Here is a 19,289-nt window from a genome sequence, read left to right as displayed (position 1 = left end):
ACAACTGCACCCACACACATACAAACATGTATATATGCATCAGCACACCACACATACGCACATCAAAGTTTAAAAAAACTGGAATGTTCTAAAACCGTATTGCGACAGCTCAAGAAAATCTTGGGGAATAACATGACTTTCAAGTATTAAAATGTACTCTAACTCGGGTGTGGTGGCACACTTCTGTTGTCCCAGAGGACAGGTCAGGAGAATAGAAAGTTTCCAGCTGGTCTGGAGAGATGGCTCAGTGGTTAAGAGCACCATCTACTCTTCCAGAGGTCCTGAGTTCAATTCCTAGCAACCACATGGCGGCTCACAACCATCTGTAATGGGATCTGATGCCCTCTTCTGGTGTGTGTGACAATCTCAGTGCACTCATATACGTTAAATAAATAAACAAATCTTTCATATAAATAAAATAAAGCCTTCAAAAAGAGAGAAAGAAAAACAAAGAAACAAACAAAGAAAGTTTCCAGCTATATAATGACCCAGCCTAAAAAAAAGAAAGACAGAGAGGGAAAGGGAAGAAGGTATGGGGGGAGGAGGCAGGGGTAGAGGCAAGGAATGAGTGGAGACAGAAAGAATGTACTTAAAATTGTGTACTTTTTAATTTGCAAGCTGGCAAAACATCTTTTTTTTCTGTTAGAGTTTTTTTTTTTTTTAATTAGATCTATTCGTCGAATATGTGGTTGTTTACTTGCATCTGTGTGTGTGTGTGTGTGTGTGTGTGTGTGTGTAGCATGTGCATGCTTAGTGGCCATCAGGGTCAGAAGCCGGAACTGGGTTTTCTGGACCTGGAGTTATGAATGGCTCTGAACCACCATGTGAGTGCTGAATTCCCAGTGTACCTATTTGGTCCTCTGCAAAACTACCAAGTGCTCTTAACCTCCAAGCCATCTACAGCCCCATAAATTATCTTCTGATTAAAAATATTTTCCAGCCCTTCAGGGGACCAGCCCACTTGCTCGATTCTGCCAGCCCCAATAGCGTGTGGGCAGTGGGCAGAAGACCAAGACGGGCTGATTCCCAGACAGCTGGCAGCCAATCACAGCCTTACTGCTCCGCATGCGTTCAGTCCCCAGCCCTGATTCCTTGCCTCTTGTAGCCAAGGGAACAGGCAAGCCCCAGGATAGGATCAGGTCAAACTGAAGGAAGTGTGCTGAAGGACGTAGGAAAATTCTATGCAATAGACGGAGGGAATGACTGTCAGGGAAACCTTACTATCCAGTCACAAGCATCAAGAGAAGAAGGAAGTACAAGCATTTCTAGGTGTAGGGAAGGGATGGTTTTCTATGTAAACTCACACCGCATTCAAAGTACCCTCTTTATAATGGACCATCTATGCCACGGTGCAGACCTCAAATATTCCTCTTAGGGTGAGTAAGAGCCCCTGTTATCTTGCAAAGGATCCCAGCACATAGTAATACGTAACCATCTGTAACTCCAGTTCTAGGGGATCAGATGCCAGATCATGTACTATATATGTTCTTATAATAACTATATATAATTCTGGAGAATCAGACTTTAGACATACATGTGCTAATACAGTCAAAATACTTATACAAGCAATATAAAAAAATTTTTTTTTTCAAAAAAAGGGCGATTGGAGCTTGGTGTGGCTCTACGGGCCTTTAATCTCGGTACTCTGGGAGTAGAATTAAGTAGGTTTCTGTGAGTTCAAGGCCAGACAAGACTATATAGCGAGACCCTGTTTCCAAAAAAATTAATTCATTACAACAAAAAGATGCTTAGATTTAACACCATTTTGTTGTTGTTGTTGTTTGGTTTGGTTTGGTTTTTGGTTTTGGTTTTCCCATAAAAGCTCATTTGTTACTTGGTTGGGCCCCCAGTGGGTGGCGCTAGAGAGAGATGGTGGAGACTTCAGGAGGTGGGGCCCTGTTGGAGGAAGTTAGAACACAGGGGTGTACCCTTCGAGGTACATTGGGTATATTGGGACCCCCTTCCCTACTTTTGAGCTGAGATATAAGCTCCCCACTATTACTTCCTTCCTCTTCACAGACCCAAAGCTACAGGGCCGGTCAAATGACCACGAACTAGAACAGAAAACCAAATCTCCGTTTAAGTTGCTTCCCGCGTGCATTTTGATTCAGCAACAGAGAGATGATTAATTAACACAGTACCCACACATCCAGTGGCTTGGACCTTCTTTTGGAATTAAGGTCCTCTGTTCGTACAGTAAACTGAAACTTTCAACCCTGAGACTTTGAGCATCCATCGAAGACAGCAAGAGAACCCCAAGGCCAACACACCCTACCACCAACACCCCATCTGCTAGGAGAGGTCTTTTCTGGAGCAGTTAGGTGGCAGGAAGCAGGAGAGGCTACGCTCTACGGCCCGTCGTGGTCTTTCTGGAGTTACTGTCCCCTTTGGATGCTCCACTCCCAAACACCCATGAACCCATCCTTTCTCTACCCGAAAATGTCTTCCCTTCTTGTGTTCCTTTCATAGTTCAGATTCGGGGGCCATCGAAAGGATTCAAACCCTGAATGTGACAGCTAGCCGGCCCCCACCACGCGCTCCTCCTTTGTTCTGCCCTTAATTGTATCAAAGCCAGCTCTTGTTCGGGCTCCTGCATTCCCGAAACAGTGGGACAGTTTTTGGAGACGCAGAGTGGCTTTGCCCCTAGTTGGTGGCAGGCGTTCCAGGGCCGGCAAGGATGGGGACACAGGTGGAAATTCGATTTTAATGGGTGTTTGGCTGACTATAGAGAAAGCGCTTTTCTTGGGTCAGGCCTTGCCGGGTGGCTGGCTAAGCTCGGGTCTCCAAGCTTAGAGTGTCTTGGAGAAGCCCCTAGCACAGGTGACTGGATCCTGGGAGACTCCGCTCCGCCGCCTACAGCCTGGACTCGGCTACTGCGCAGGGGACTCGGGCGGCGACCCTGGGCGCGAGCTCTGCAGGGAGGTGTCTGAAGCCCGGCGCTTCCTGCCTGGCCCTTGGCCCAGGGTGGTGACTGGCTGTCGCGATCGGGGCGCAGGTCCCCGCCCCCGGCTCCCAGTCCCCACCCCTGCGCCTTCGGGGGCGCCCCATCGCGGGAGGGTGGTCCGCCTCGTCCCCGTCGCCTAAGGCAGAGAGGTGGCGGGAACCTCCACCTCTTTCCCGTTTCCGCCGCGGGCAGCGCGCTGGCCAGTGCCACCGGGAGGCGCGGTCGTCCCTCCGCCCGCGCGCCGGGGGCCGGCCCTGTCGCCTGCGCCTTTTTCCCCCGCGCACACCGCGGCGGCGCGCGGCCACTCGCCAACCGCAAAGAGCGCGGTGGCTGCAGCGCCTTGCGCTCGGAAGATGGTCCCCGCGGCCGGACAGCTCGCTCTGCTAGCTCTGGGTACGTAGGCAACACTCGATGTCCCCGGGCCCGCTCTAGCCAGATGTCGGTGGTGCTTTTGAGTCCTCTTGGGGGAGCAGAAGAGAGGCGGGTGCTTGGAGTGGGTGGGAGCGAGCGAACCACCGAGAGTCACCGTGAACTGTGAAGTGGAGGGACAGTCTTAGCGAGGTGGCCGCCCGGCGGTGAGATCCGGCTTGAACTTTACTCTGCGCGGCGTATGCTCGCCGGTGCCCACGCCCTCCTTCCTACCTGCCGGTCGCCGAGCCCGGCTTCTCCAAAGCCACCAGAGCGCCTGTTGTTCCAGTGCGACGCCTGTATGGTCCTAGCCTGAGCCCCTTTCGTGTCCCTGGGGGGCGGAAGCCCACGTTGCGCACCCGCACCCTTAGCCTTTGACTCGAAGCTCTCCTAGGTGTTCTGTGGGTTTGTGATTTGTGTGCGTGTGCGGATTAATTGTTCTGTTAAAGAGCTTTCCTGGGAGTCTTGGTGTCCCTGTCAGAGAGGGTGGAAGTGACACCTGAGTGTAACCAGTTTCCTGAGTTGGTTCTTGGACATAAACGCGGGTGGGGGAGGGGACACTCGACCCCTCCCAACCCACCCCCGGTGCCTGGGTGGTGGGAGAGAATTGTGGCTGCGAAGCTGGCCCGTGTGTGTTCTTACTCGCAGCATCTACTCTCAGCCTCCGGGTACAGTCTGTTTGACAGAGTGGACTCAAGTACCAGGGTGTCCCGGTCACTGCTGCCGCCTTGTGAATCTTTCTGTCTGATGTCTTCAGCATCTAAAACCCTGTAAGGAGGCTGAGGCTGTAGGTCAGTGGCCAGAGAACTTCAGGCACCAAACCCTGTAAAGCCGGGCTCATGACCCCAGCGCTCAGAAGGAAGAGACAATAGGATCATAATACCACCCTCAGCTATAAAGGGAGTTTGAAACCGGCTGGGCTATGTGAGAACCTGGTTCTAATTAACTATTAATAATTAAAGCCTTATAAAGTAAGATGCTTGCTACAGGATCAATAGACCCCAGAGGGTGTTTGGAACTCTCCTCCCTAAAATGCGCCCGGAGCAGCAGCCTGTCATGCCCAGGCGAGGTCACAGGTCTCTGGCAATCCTGCATTAGAAAGGTTCCCTCTGCGGAAGAAGTGGACGCATTGAGATGCTCCCGGCTTTGCCCTCACCTGAAGAGAGTGAGACCCGCCTTCACGTGTGTTCTATCGTTGGTTTCCACTTCATAGATAAAAGCTTCACAATCTAGAGCAGTGAAAGGTGCAGACGGTGGGGAGTCTGCAGGCTGTTTCATTTTTTTCTCGAAGAGTATTATTAGCTAGAGCCCTGCGGATGCCCGCCTGCTGGAGCCACGCGGCCTCAGATCATTCACCCATTTGGCTAGCACGCTCGCTTCATGAAGAAGGAGCCATCCTGTTCCCATTTCACAGAAGGAACAGTGCAACAACTCACTGTCCTAGGCGGGCCAGCCTTATTTAAAGACCAAGGAGTGCAGATGTGGAAGGTCACTTCCCTGTGGTCACCATATTAGTCCCATCTCTAGGGTTGGGGTGTGGCTTCGAGGTGTAAAAAACCCTAGAACTCACTGTTTGACTTCTTGTGGTCGATCTATACGGTGGCTCACTCAGTGAAAAATTGAACGGAGGTGGTTCCTCCAGGCAGCTGTTGGCAGCTGTGCTCTCCCAGCCCCTTCAGCTCAGTGGAGCAGACGCCCGTACAGTCACACGGTAGTGCTCTCCCTGCCTGAGTGCTTCATCCAGCTTGTCCTATGCTCCCTTCCTCAAGAGAAAGAAGGAAAAAAAAAAAAAAAAAAAACAACCTTAAGATGGACAGGTCTCTAAGAGCTGGCCCCATACTGTTCCAGAAAGTGTAGCTTAAAATGGGGGAGGGGATTAATTCACAGCAGTGAGGATTCCGTTTTATTCAATACTCTTTAATAATAATAATAATAATAATAATAATAAGACAAATCACGGCCGTTGGGTTTGTGCCTTTACTCAGACGGCTGCCTCCCACGTGTCTTTAATTTGTGGTATTTCCTCTGAAGCTCTTTGCCTCTCTGATTCTTCTTAGACAGCTCCAGGCAAATCAGCCAGTGTTACATCGATAAACACATTGTAAAGAGAGAGAGAGAGAGAAGAAAAACCCTAGGCTGGTCTGTGAAAGAGGGGGGGGAGAGGGGGGGAGAGGGAGGGAGGGAGGGAGAGGGAGAGGGAAAGGGAGAGACCTGGCTGCTAATGCTGTCGGTGACGGCTTAGGATTGGATCCGGACACTTGTTCCTGTTCTGAGGGACAGTGTGTAGGGAATGTGGCCCAAATGCCAACTTTGGAAGCACGATCCAGGTTCCCCAGGCGGGGCTCTCCTGTGCTTGGTACCTCCTCTGTGCCAAGGGAACCAGAGTTAAGTTATTGGCATCAGATCACTTTCTGTGCCTTGTTTCTGTCTGTGAAATGGGCACATTAAGAGGGCTATCGGACAGACTTGATACCTGCAGTTTAACATCCCGTACGTAGTCAGAGCTTAATTAACCTTAATGCCATCCTCCTTTGTTGTCGGTAGTCGGAGCCCCAGAGAAGCGTAGATGTTACTGCAGGTTGTGTGGGTTCTACAAGCTCCTTGCCCTGTCTGCCAGAAACCCTACCTGAGTGATTTCTACTCAGTGTCACCTGGTAGACAACAGATTCAAGCAAAAGTAGGCATTCTTGGATACACTGCGATCATTTTTATGTCAAGCCTTTACGCCTAGCCTGTAGTACTGAGTGGCCGGCTGTTTTCTCGTCTGTAAAGTGGGAACAGCAAACCCAGCCCCACCTCCCAGGCCGTCAGGGAATCCAACGGGACAGTCAGCGGATTGGCAAACCATGGAGATCATTGGGCCGGGGCTGCAGCCCAAGGTGAAGCCATTTGCTTGGCTACCAGTGCCAAGGAAATAAACTAAAATTGACTTTGGTGACAGAATGGGCTTCAGAACACGGAGATAAGGCTGGGTTTGCTAGCACGTCCCATAGATTTAGACTGCCTGTAGACCTCAGGCCGTCGTAGACGGAGGGGCGATCTTTATTTTAGATTTCTTCTTTATGTGGAAGCTTTCAGACGGCCCTCTCTCTGCCTGAGGAGGCCTTGTGTTGCCTTCCACTGCAGCTAGGATGCGCTCACCAGGACTGAGGGCTGGAGAGGTGCAGATAGATGTTGGCAAGCCTGCTGACCCCATTCGCTCTTCCAACATTTGCTCTCCTCAGGACAAGGTGATCTTTCTCTAAGTAATGTCTCCTGCAAGGGAGACTTTTCTTATAGGAGTAAATGATGCTTTGCGCTATTGTTACTATGGCAACACATGACAAACAGATGACTTTTCCATTGGCCAGATCTCCGAGGACCTTTGCAATATGTGTTTGGAACAAGGCCCTAGTCACCACACTGCCCTCTAGTGCAGGCGGGCATCAGGTCATCCCACACTAAAACTTTCTAACATCTTCTATTCTATTCTAACATCTGTATGCTTCAGTCAGAACCATCTGGAGGCCAGGTGAGCCTGGGGGGAGGGGCTTGCACGCTCAGCAAGTTCCCAGATGTGACCTGTGTGGCTGGAAGGGTGCTCCAAGAAGTCCTGCTCCTCCTGTGCTTGGGGACCTTCTGCCTTCACTGCCCTGTGCCTCATGTACTGCTGCTGACTCAGCTCTCCTTGAAGCAGCTCTGACCTGCACGGCCAGCCAGGGCAGAGCTGGAGCCGTACCGAGAGTTCGCGGTTCTGCTTTGCCAGCAAGCCTGTGCTATTAAACACCCGCTTACAACACCAACCATCTCACACTGTCCATTTTTTAAAGTTTTATTTATTTTTATGGGCATGGGTGTTTTGTTTGCTTGTGTGCCTGAGCACCACGTGCGTGCAGGGCCCAAGGAAGTCACCGGGGCGCCATATTCCCCGGAACTGCAGTTGCGGAGGATTGTGAGCCACCGTACAGGTGATGAGAATTGAACCCAAATCCTCTTCGAGAGCAGCCAGAGGCTCACGTCACCTTCCTTACTAATTGCAAAAATGACTCGCTGCATTTCTGATCATATTGTTATAAGATATAAACTTTATTCTGTTGTAAAAAATGATACACACACATATATATAACTATATATATGTGTGTGTGTGTATGTATATATATATATGTATATATATATGTGTGTGTATATATGTATATATGTGTATATATGTACATATATATATATGTACACAATTATGCCTAGTCTATAGTACTGAGTGGCCAGCTGTTTTCTCTCTGTAAAGTGGGAACAATAAAGCCAGTCCCAATATCTGTTAGGGAATTAGATGAGACGGTCAACAGATTTACAAATCATAAAAATAATTGAGTTGGGCCTTTTATACATAATTGTGAGTGTGTGTGTGTGTGTGTGTGTGTTTAGATTTGTGCACATGAATGCAGTACCCACGGAGGCCAGAAGATGATGTCAAACCCGCTGGAGCTGGAGTCGCAGGTGTTTGTGAGCCACCCACTGTAGGTACTGGAAACTGAACTGGGGTCCTCTATAGGGCAGCGCTCTCTTACCCACTAAGCCAACCCTTGGTTATCCTTGTAATGTCTCCAATGTCAAATGGCAAATACAGAAATCTTTCCTAAAATCATAAAATCCAGAAATCTAGCTGGTAGAGTCACCTCTAAGCAGCAAGTCAAGTGATGCTGGCTTGTCCCACACACTCAGGTCTAGGTGCCCCACCTCTCTCTTTAGGGAAGAACTCACAGTGTAGACTTGGGCGGCCTCGAACTCACAGACATCTGCCTGCTTAAAGGCAGGTACCACCACCCTGGCTAATTCTTTCAAAGCATTATGAACATGTTATTTTAAATACAACTTAAGAAATAAAAACTGAGGCTGAAGAGATAGAGTTTAATTCCCAGCAACCACATAGCAGCTCACAATAGTCTATAACTCCAGTTCCAGGGATCTGACACTCTTACAGACATAGATACAGGGAAACCAATAAAAATTAAAATGATTTTTTAAAAAGAAAGAAAGAAAAACTGTTGCCTGGGACTAGGAAGAGCCAGAAGCTTATTGAAATCTAACTATGCTAACTCTTAATACTGGTTTGCTTGTTTTAAGCCTGAAAAAAAGGAGCATTTTTTTAAATCTTGGAGGCATGACCTAGTCTAGTGAATTCTGTAGTCTACTGCATCTAATGTTTTTGAAGGGGTAGATTGAGACAGGCTCTTTCTGTGGAGCCCAGGAATGTTCCCTCTCCTGCCTCTGCCTCCTGGGAGCTGGAATTACACATGTGTGCTGCCTTGGCCAGTTTTGCATTCAATTACTTGGAAAGCTCTCGCCTCGAAAGGCTTTCAGTTTGCACCACTTGAGCCTTGGGCCTTTCAATTACAGGGAGATGGACGAGACTCCCTCAGAAAGAGAGGATGAGGACTGCTCTAGCCTGCTGGTGCTTGACTGTTGGTTCTCCGGCTCCATGTACTTCACCTCATACCTGCCAGCATGACCTCATGGAATGTCTACCCAGGACACTCCAAATAGACCTCAGTTGCCAAACACCAGCCCAGTTGTCAACATTCATCCCAGACAGCTCTTTCTTTGATAATCAAGGGCGGGGTGGCTTCGTGCACATTCCCATGTCTCCAGTGCGGCTCTTCTCTGAGATGTTGTTTTCCTGGTGCCTTAAGAAATAGATTATGGGGCCAGTGAGATGAGTCAGTGGGTAAAAGGTATTGCCAAGAAAGCTTGATTCCCCAAACTCACAAAAGATGGGAGAGTCTGAGAGTCTTCTAAAAGTTGTCCTCTGACCTCCATGATGTTGCCACATGGAGGGGACACACACACACACACACACACACACACACACACACTTGCACGTGCATAAAACTTCTGGCATGTCTTTACGATTGCAAAAACCTGTCCCCGAACCTCCCCCCCCCCGAATATTTGGAAAACTAAGGGGGGTATGAGAGGTATTTGGATAACCACTACAATGTAACCACAATTAACACTACATTCAAGCTTACCGAAGGGGTTTGGGTCAATGTTAAGAGAGTATATGAATCCCAAAGGGCTCGTGATATTTTTATTTGTTTGAGCAGCTTGATTGTTTATAATAAACACTTGGATATGACTCTCAAGTGGTATATACTAGTGTGTAGTAGCAGACTCTCACGCACACACAATATCACATGATACGACATTTTTTTGGAGGTCATTGTGGTCGTAGTGTCCGATCAGTTGCAAGTGAGCATAACTTGAGAATGCGCCCTGCACCCCTTCTCTGCCTTGCTGCAGAAATGCGTATAAACAAGCAGGGGGAGAGAGGAAGACGCTGCTGCGTGTTGAACTGTCGGGACACAGGAGTTATTTAAGGGAGTGACCCTCTTTGTCGTCACGGCAGTGATTCACTTGGCAGCTGCCTAATGAGGCTTTTCACAATAGGCTCAGACCTGAAAGGTGAGCTCCTGGGCTGGATGTGCAGTGCCTTGGTTTAAAATAGTCTTTGGAATTTTCTGTGGTAATAAGGATTGGACTCGGGGCCTCATGTACGTCCTCAGGCACTGGTTAAAGATAATCACATGTTAAATTTATTAAGTTTGTAATGTCTAAAGTCAGAGCTGGAGAGGTGACTCAGTGGTTCGTGCCATCTGCTGCTCTTAGGGGCCCAAGTTCAGTTCCCAGTGCACACATCAAGCAGCCCACAGCTACCAATAATCCCAGCTCTGTAGCCCCAGGTCAGGGGAATCTGACATCATCTGGCCCCTGTTCTTATATCCATATGGAAACACACGCACATATACACAAACAAATAACAATTAAGGTCAGGCCAGTCAACCCATACAACAGACATATTTCCACAGGAATGCTGGATTCATCTTTGATTTTTTTTTTTTAAGATAAATTCCCAGAAATTGGCCTGGCTCCCAGAGGCTCATGTTCTTTAGTCTTCTAGAACATCACAGATTAAACATTTGTTGGAGAAAAGATCTCAGCCAAGTTCTCAGATTTGCCGTTTGGTGGGGCAGGTCCACGCCCTCACACACGGGCTATTCGTCACCTCCAAGTATAGGCATTACCATTTTCGTAGTGACTTTGAATCGATCAATCACTCTCTTCATGACTCTTTAGGGGAGAGCATTTCCCCCCACAAGCCCTTACCAGCCATGTATCCCAAGACCCTTCTTCATCCCCACCTCATACCATCCTGGTTAAAGCATCTTGTTGTCTGTGGGGCCCAGAAGAGCCTTTGTTTCATGTTTTAACAGACTTTGCCAACTCTAAGTTGCCTTCAGTGGATTCTTTTAGTTTCAAGTACATGATCATATACTTCTGAATAGTAAAACCCACCACTGTCTTTTCAAAATCTATTTTTTAAAGATTTGTTTATTTATAACTTCACTGTCGCTGTCTTCAGACACACCAGAAGAGGCCATTGGATCCCATTACAGATGGTTGTGAGCCACCATGTGGTTGCTGGGATTTGAACTCAGGACCTCAGGAAGAGCAGTCAGTGCTCTTAATCACTGAGCCATCTCTCCAGCCCCTTTCCGAAACCTTATCTGTTGTTTCTATCTTCTTTTTACTTTATGGCGCCAGCTAAGATTTTTAGACAAGATTTAAAAGGTGTAGTGACATTTGGCTAATTAATTAATTGATGCTCACCTGACTCAGTGTGAATGTGGAGTCGGGAGCTGATGCCCTCTACTGGTCTCTACGGGTACCCACCTATACAGCATATACAAACACAGTAAGTTACAGTTGCCACCACCACCTGTGGACGTGGAGATGAAAGGACAACTTGTGAGCGTCAGCTTTCCCCACAGTGTGGGTCCTGCAGCTCAGAATCAGGTTCGCCAGTGTCCTGGCAAATACCCCATCCACCCATCTCTTTGCTCCTGAAAAACAACATTTCGTTTTCTTAAAGAGCAGTAGATGTTCTTGTGTATTTTTTCATAGGTTTGTGTTTATGAATTTAACAGTTAAGTGTGGGGATGAGCTTTTGTCTTTATATATGTTTAGGTTTACAAATAAAATATGTGTTTTACAACTCACTAAGATTCAGCCTTTTCCCTCCTTGGTGTCCAAAGCAAGAAGAGATCATTTGAGCCGACATTCAACTATTATAGGATGCTTGACTTGATCATGTTAAAATAATCTTTCGAATCTTGAAATAAGTCATCATCAGTGTGGCCTCACTGTCTGTAAATATTGCTAGGTTCGATACACTGTGAAGTGTCTCTGCATTTGTATTTTTTTGGATTTACTTGTATTTTTATTGGTATGTGTGTGTTCACATATGCCATATATGTGGGTACCCAAAGAGACCAGTAGAGGGCGTCAGATCCCGACACCAGAGGTTACAGGTGGTGGTGAGCTAGCCCGGTCTTTATATGTTAACAACTGAACTTGCAATTAAGCAGCCAGTGCTCTTAAGTGCTGGACCATCTCCAGCCTTACCACACCTTCCTCATTTTCATTCTCGGCTTTTGGCATTAGCTTTAGGGATACTTTAAACAGCCTTTTAGAGATCCCATGTTTTTATGCTGAAGGTTGAAGTAATGTAGAAACTGGCTACATCCATGGAAGAGCAAAGTGAATGGCCGGCCCACGTGGCTCCAGGCCCTTCTTCAGTGGTTGGTTCCAAGTTCCTATTTGTGGGGGTTACGATAAGAATGGCCACCATAGGCTCATATATTTAAATGCTTAGTCAGCAGGGAGTGGAACTGTTTGAAAGGATTAGAAGGATTAGGAGGTATGGCCTTGTGGAGGAAGTGTATCATTAGGGGCGGGCTTTGAGGTTGCAGAAGTTCATGCCTGCCTCTCCTTCCCCCCTTCCTCCTCCTCCTTTTCTTTTTTCTCCCCCCAGTCCCCGGGGAGCAGGATAGAGCCCTCAGCTACTGCTCCAACACCATGAGTATTACCATCCTCCCACCATTCCCCAATTAAATGGTTTCTTTTACAAGAGTTGCCTTGGTCATGGTGTCTCACCACAGTGATAAAACACTGACTAAGACACTACTTCTTAAGCCAATTAGGATGGATTTATAAATAGAAACTGCCCTTTACTAAAGTAAAACAAAGTGAACACCAGTCCCTTCCCCCCAATAGAATGGATTTTAGAATTTGCTTCTCTTGGTGATATTGAGGGAGGAAATGTCTTTTAAAACATTAAATAAAATTCAAGGAAAGTTTTCCTAGTTGATGCTGTTCCCAGTAAACAACCATTTTGTTTATACAAAGTACTTAATGAAGTTGCTATCCAGCTACTACCTCTGATGTGAAGGGTGTCTGGTAAGATGATTTCCAGCAAAGACTGACAAGTAACCCACGCAAGCTTTAAGCCTGTGTGTCTGTGTGTCTGTGTGCCACTACATGTGGAGGTCAGAGGTCACCTTTGGTGTCATTTCTTAGCTTCCAATCTACCTTGAATCCTTTCAAGTTATTGCAAGTTTTATTTTTATTTTATGTGTATGAGTGTGCACCTACTTTCATGTATGTGCACGACATGTATGTGCACATGTGTGCACGACATGTGTGCAGTGCCTGTCCAGACCTGGAAGGGGTGTCATCTCCCCCTGGGACTAGAGCTACCAGATGCTCATGAGCTGCCGTTTTGGTGCTGGGAGCCGAAGTTGGATCTTCTGGAAGACAGTGAATGCTCTTCATTACTGGGCCATCTCTCCAGCCCTCACCTTGTATTTTGAGACAGGGTTTCTCTCGCTGTCTTGATGCTCACTGATTGGGCTGGGCTGGCCAATAAGCCCAGGAATCCTCCTCTACCTCCCCATCACTGAAATCACAGGTGTGCGTTTCCATGCCTGGCTGCTTTTACATGGGGGTTCTGGATTGAACTCAAGTCTTTCGAGGCAGGACCTTTGCCAACTAAACCGTTGTCTCAGTCCCACTTCAAGCTTTCAAAGGCCCCCGACTCCCCTCCAAATGCTGCTGCGTCTATTAGCTGGAACCATAGCACAGCCAGGGCTGGGGGGTGGGGTTCCTGATAGTTTGTTTATTGCTTGATTTCTCTTATTTCTGTGATCAGCACCTCCAGGCACAGACACTAGGCCCTTGAAGTGAGAGCTAGTCATTGTGCCCGAGCTAAAGCACTGTCTGTGTCATTACTGTTACATGAGAGGCTCCGAGGATTAGCTGGATACACTGGATTCAGAACACAGTGGCACAGGACCTGCCACTAATGGCGAATAAGAGGCTGGCAGCGGTACACAGATCCCTTCCCGCTGCTGGGCCCTGGCAACTGACAAGAAACACTCAGGCTCAGGAGACGTTGGTTGGCTTTAAAGACAGAGCTGGGGAGCTGGTTCTGCACGATGGCAGAGCGGGGCCTGTCCACCGACCTGACACAGGCTTGAGGTTTGCACCCTTCTTGCAGGCACGATGTCTGACCTACTGGTTTTGCACTGTGGGAAGGTGTCCTCGGGCCTGTTTGTGAGCTACGCTCACCCTTGCGGCAGATTTAAACAATGACAGATGTTTTAGGTGCATTGCAGACCTGGGTGTTATAATTAAGGTGTAGGGGGATGAGTCATGGGTCCCTCCATTTCGATGAAAGCAGGCCCAGAGCCTGATCATTTCTTCAGGGATGTGAGGTCAACTCATAGACCACACGGATGAAGACTGCATCTGGATTCAGACTCTTTCTCAGCCTCAACCTCCACTTCCCTGCCCTCTAAAGGAAACCCCTCAATACATACATCCCTGGTGCTAGGTAAGGTATAGGTCACTTCCAGGTACTCATGTCCCTGTGGCTGTCACCTCCCAGGTGGGCTGGCCAGGACCCCTCCCCTGTCATCCTCATTAAGTCCTGCTGAGTCTTTTTCCAAAAGGAAACAGAAACAGAAATCTATAAACAAGGGAATCTAAAAACACCCCAACACGACTCTCCAGAGACCCCCAGCTTACTGCATTTTACGGCCTTCCCTTTTTCTGGAGTAAGTGTAGAGATCTGTAAGCTCACTTGTTTCCCATCAAAAATGGCACCTGGGAGATTGCGTTATAAAGTCTGTCACTCACGTTGCACAAGGACAACACTCCTGCAAATGTTCAGGGACATCTATTTGTCCATTTGACGGTCATCCGGTGTGCTGTCATATCAGTCATTTCATAATCTGCCCCTTATTGATGGACACGGGGAATTTTGAAGCCTTTAAATAAGGAGACCTGAGAATTCTCGGAGTTAGGTTGGGAGCCACCCAAGACGGGCACTTGGAACCCAAGCCAGGCCCTCTGCAAGAGCAGCAACATGTCCCTAACTGCTCAGCCCTCTCTCCAGCCCCCAAGATTCACAATCATTCCTCCTCATGTGATCTGACAACCTGGCTTCCAGAAAAGCTGAATGCGCTTGCTTTTTCTGTCACCTGTGTGTAAAATGCCTGCTCCTTGGCAGAGTTGTCTGTGGTGGTTACCGTCACTTCTAAGCCACTCGAAATGTGACCAAACTGTTTCAGTTCATCTCTCATGGGATTTCAGCATGGCTGAGCCCATTTTCTTATGTCTGTGTTGGGGTTGGTTATTTTCTTATTGACCTGTAAACAGTTACCTAAACTGTCTATTAAGTATTTTTTTTTCAATCTTGTCTTTTAGATGTGTGTGTGTTGTGTTTAGACTCATGAATCCGTGGCGTCATCTTTGTTTTGGTTTATGAGGGCTTGGAATCTGCTCGTAAATTCTGGGTGCTTTCTGCCATGGTGAAGCCTAGAGCCGAGGGCATGAAGGGGTTTTCTACAGCAGGTCCACGTGTCATTTTCCTCTTGGGATTTTTCATGTGCTGGTCTGAATCTTCATTCCTTTGGAGAATGTGTTTGGGTTTGAGGTCAAAGTCGAATTTTTTTCATTTTTGTCAAATAATGCCTCTGCTGTTTGTTGGCTGATGGATAATTTCTTCTGCGTTTATTGGTTTCAAATTCCATTTTGCCAGTTCATTTGTAGGAGATGTGGGTCTGTCTGCAGTGTTTCTTCTGCCCCACAGTTCTGAGGATTGGGACCATAATGCACCGCCCTTGTAGGGACTAGAGTGTGTGATTGCTCCCAGGAATCTGGGGCCTGACTGAGAACTGGAAGGTAACTGTGTCACAGAGGATGCCTTCTCCTGCTCACCCTTGTGAGGACAGTTCCATCTCCTGCCACATCTGTGGTGCCAGAGGTGGTGTTTCCCATGCCTTTCACACTGTTGCTTAGCTACAGTCTGGTGGACACTGGGTCTCATGGCTCTGAATGACCAAGGGTACCTGGTTAAAGCCTTTCTCAAAGTTGGGTTTTCTGGGAATTGAAGGCCGTGCGGCAGGCCTGCCGTCATCTGTGGGAGGACTGAGACTGTCCTCCTTCCCATTTTTTCCTCAGCCGAGAGCATGTGGCATCTGCTCTGGCATACTTGGGACCCAGGCCTAACATGGTACATCTTGCTGAAACATGAATTACATTGAGTATTCAGAAGGAATGCAAGCAGCTTAGGCCATGACACTGTTTTCTGTGTTAAAACAAATTCAGGTGCATTCGGGAAAGGAGAGCAAGAGTGAAAACACTGAAGTTGGTTTTTAGGTTAAAACAAGACTTCGGGAAAATTGTCGTCTTCTGCCCCAGCTGGGTTAGTTACAGGACTCAGGGGATAGACATGGGCCTCAACTCTCTGCAGTTTTCAGGGTGCTGGCAGAAATCTCAGAGATACCTCATCTTCTACACGAATGACTAACTTTCAGACCCCTAAAGAGAGACACTAACCACAGTAAAGTTATGATTCTTCTGTTCGTTGGGATTTTGCATCTCTTCCTCTCCCTCTCTCCGCCATCCTTCTCCTCACCCCTTCCCTTGTCTCATGAGATGAGGGCCTGCAGTGCCTGTGTGGGGTCTGCAGTCAGCGGGCCATCCCTCCGAGTGCTGCTCCCGCTGCATCCTCCAAGCTTCAGTGAGTCGAATCTGATACGCTCAGCTCCTCTCAGCGCCACAGCTTTGATCCACGCTTCAGGAGCAGCGTGTTGTCCAGTCTCCAGGACTTTGGGGATTTCCAGTTATTTCTCAAACACCTTTATCATTTTTTAAATCATGTGTATATTACGTGCGCTCCAGTGCCCTGTCCACAGAGGCCAGAGGTGTGGGATCTTCTGGGGCTAAAGTTATGGGGTGACGGGAACTCACGTCTTCTGCAAGAGCAGCAAGCACTCCTAACCACTGCTCATTTTTCTTATGTTGAGTTCTGGTCCTACTGGGTTATGGTGTAGAAGCTTACACTGTGTGGTTTCCATCCCTCCCCATTGGTTGTATTTAAGGTCTACGAATGTGGTCCATCCCGGTGGATGCTCCACATGGGTTTGAGAAAGTCGTGTATTTGCCTCTTGTTTTTAGGATCACCAATAGATGTTCATGATATCGACTGATTGATGGTAATTTTTGTTTTGGAGACAAAGTCTCCTGTAGCCCCGGCTAGCATCGAATTTGTTATGTAGCTGAGGCTGGGCTTAAACTTCTGATCCTCCTGCCCCTGTCTCCCCCTTAAACGCAGAGATTAGAGCATGCACCACCACAACAGGTCTACTCAGAACCAGGAACAAAGTCAAGGATTCACCCGTTTTGGGCATGCACCATGTCAACAGGGCTACAACTCCAGCCTGACAGGTGATCCTTTTTAGATCAACGCTGTCTTTGTTGGTTTCTGGTCCAGGCTCTTCAAAGTGTCCAACCACCACAGTGACAGAGACTTCTCCTTTCTGCTCACTAATGTTTGGTGCATGTGAATTCTGACACTGCTGGTTGGCACACATTTTATCCTTGGCGTGTTTGAGGAGCTGTTTCATGGTTTATCAGTGCTGAGCCCTACTCATAATGCTTGTCTCCACGGTTACCTGTGTGTAGGGGGGCTTCAGTGAGTCCAGTTCATTCCTCTATTATATTTTTATGTTCCTTGTGCAGAAAGAAAGGAAGGGGGAGGGAGGGAGGAAAGGAAGAAAGGAAGAAAAGAAGGAAGGAAGAAAGAGGAAGGAAGGAAATAAAGAAGAAAGGAACGAAAGAAAGAAAAGGAAGGAAGAAAGAGAGAAAAGGAAGGAAGGAAGGAAGGAAGGAAGGAAGGAAGGAAGGAAGGGAGGGAGGGAGGGAGAGAAAAAGGGTAAAGGTTTTATTCCAGCTTCCTGGACTGAGGCTCTATTCAGGTTAAGGTTGGGGGATAATGGAGCAGTTCTGCACGGGTGAAGCCACTTGAAAGCCTAGAGACGCAACCTTAGAAAAACAACATCAACTCATTATGTAACGTGAGCTTGGTTTCCTGTGAACAGCCTCTTTCCCATGGCGCGCAAGGAGGGGAGGAAATAAACAAAACGGCCCTTTCAACTAAATTGGATTTTCTGGACTTCGGATTAAAGGCAAGCAATGAGCTCTCTCAGCCCCCGTCCCAGGTAGGACGTATCTACACGGTCACACAGCCTTTGTGAGTTCTGTGGCCCAGTTCTAACGCGCCATTTGATACTTAATTTACTCAACAGAGCTATTTCAGCCATGGGGTATCACAGAGCCGGTGGCATGATCACAAACATTAAGTCGGTCAGCATAAAGCAAGGGAAGGTCGCATGGCTTATCCCTGCAGCTGGCCTGTGACTGTGTATTGGGCTGGGCTGGGTGATGCTGCAAAGAGAGCGATGGCCTAGCCCTGGATCCCAGCCAAAAAAAAAAAAGGCTTATGTGAACATAGGGGCTTTTCCAAAAGGAGATAAACTATAGAACGGGGCCCAAAGGGGTGTCGTAAGAGGAGACAACACCCTGATGACATTTGTTAAGTCCACACAAACCCACTGACCCCACCTAGTTCTGTGAGACATGGCCGTTCTCCCAGTTTCATAGACAAGGAAACTGAGGCACACACACACATTTACACATGTGCACATACCCACATGTGAATGCACATATACACACATGCACAGACATACACATACATACACACATACACACATGCACAAACATACACACATGCACATGCATGCACATACATACATACACATGTACATACACACATGCACAGACATACACATACATACACACATACACACATACACACATGCACAGATATACACATACATACACACATACACACATGCACACACATACACACATACATGCACATGCATGCATACACATACATACACGTGTACACACACATACACACACCTTCATGTGCACACACATAACAAATACACAAAATAGGAAATTTAGCTACTGTAACCAGCAAGTGCCAGAACCAGGATGTGGATCAAGAACCACTGTGTGCTGTCCTGTCCCTGACCCCACTGTTTCCAGTTGTCTGCATCAAGTGACAGAGGGTACTGAAGGCTGTGGAGGCTGTGACTTTGTCATGGAATGCACAGAGGCCATGAGGGCTGAGGAGCTGCTGAGGGGACTGTGGGGGTAAGGTGTTGGTCATGTGTGAAGTGTTGGTCATGTGTGAGGTGTTGGTCATGTGTGAGGTGTTTGTTGGTCATGTGTGAGGTGTTGGTCATGTGTAAGATGTTGGTCATGTGTGAGGTGTTGGTCATGTGTAAGGTGTTGGTCATGTGTGAGGTGTTGGTCATATGTGAAGTGTTGGTCATATGTAAGATGTTGGTCATGTGTGAGGTGTTGGTCATATGTAAAGTGTTGGTCATGTGTGAAGTGTTGGTCATATGTAAGGTGTTGGTCATATGTAAGGTGTTGGTCATGTGTGAGGTGTTGGTCATGTGTGAGGTGTTGGTCATATGTGAAGTGTTGGTCATGTGTAAGGTGTTGGTCATGTGTGAGGTGTTGGTCATACGTGAAGTGTTGGTCATATGTAAGATGTTGGTCATGTGTGAGGTGTTGGTCATATGTAAAGTGTTGGTCATGTGTGAAGTGTTGGTCATATGTAAGGTGTTGGTCATATGTAAGGTGTTGGTCATGTGTGAGGTGTTGGTCATACGTGAAGTGTTGGTCATGTGTGAGGTGTTGG

The 19,289-nt window shown here is 47.6% G+C and overlaps 1 protein-coding gene across 1 annotated transcript in view; it reads left to right on the top strand.

Moving 5' to 3' along the window:
- Positions 1-3,297: 3,297 nt before the first annotated feature.
- The window catches only part of TGFA (transforming growth factor alpha), a gene marked incomplete at both ends in the record, with an annotated part of 145,693 nt that continues 129,701 nt past the window's right edge, over positions 3,298-19,289 (top strand). The window contains one exon of the mRNA XM_080932119.1: positions 3,298-3,337. Within this exon, the coding sequence (XP_080788245.1) occupies positions 3,298-3,337 (40 nt within the window). The remainder of the gene's footprint in view (positions 3,338-19,289) is intronic.

The sequence above is a fragment of the Micromys minutus genome (genome assembly GCF_963924665.1).
Source record: "Micromys minutus genome assembly, chromosome: 18".
NCBI lineage: Eukaryota > Metazoa > Chordata > Mammalia > Rodentia > Muridae > Micromys > Micromys minutus.
Note: the sequence above shows the minus strand (reverse complement) of the source record. Positions and strands in the feature narration are given on the sequence as shown.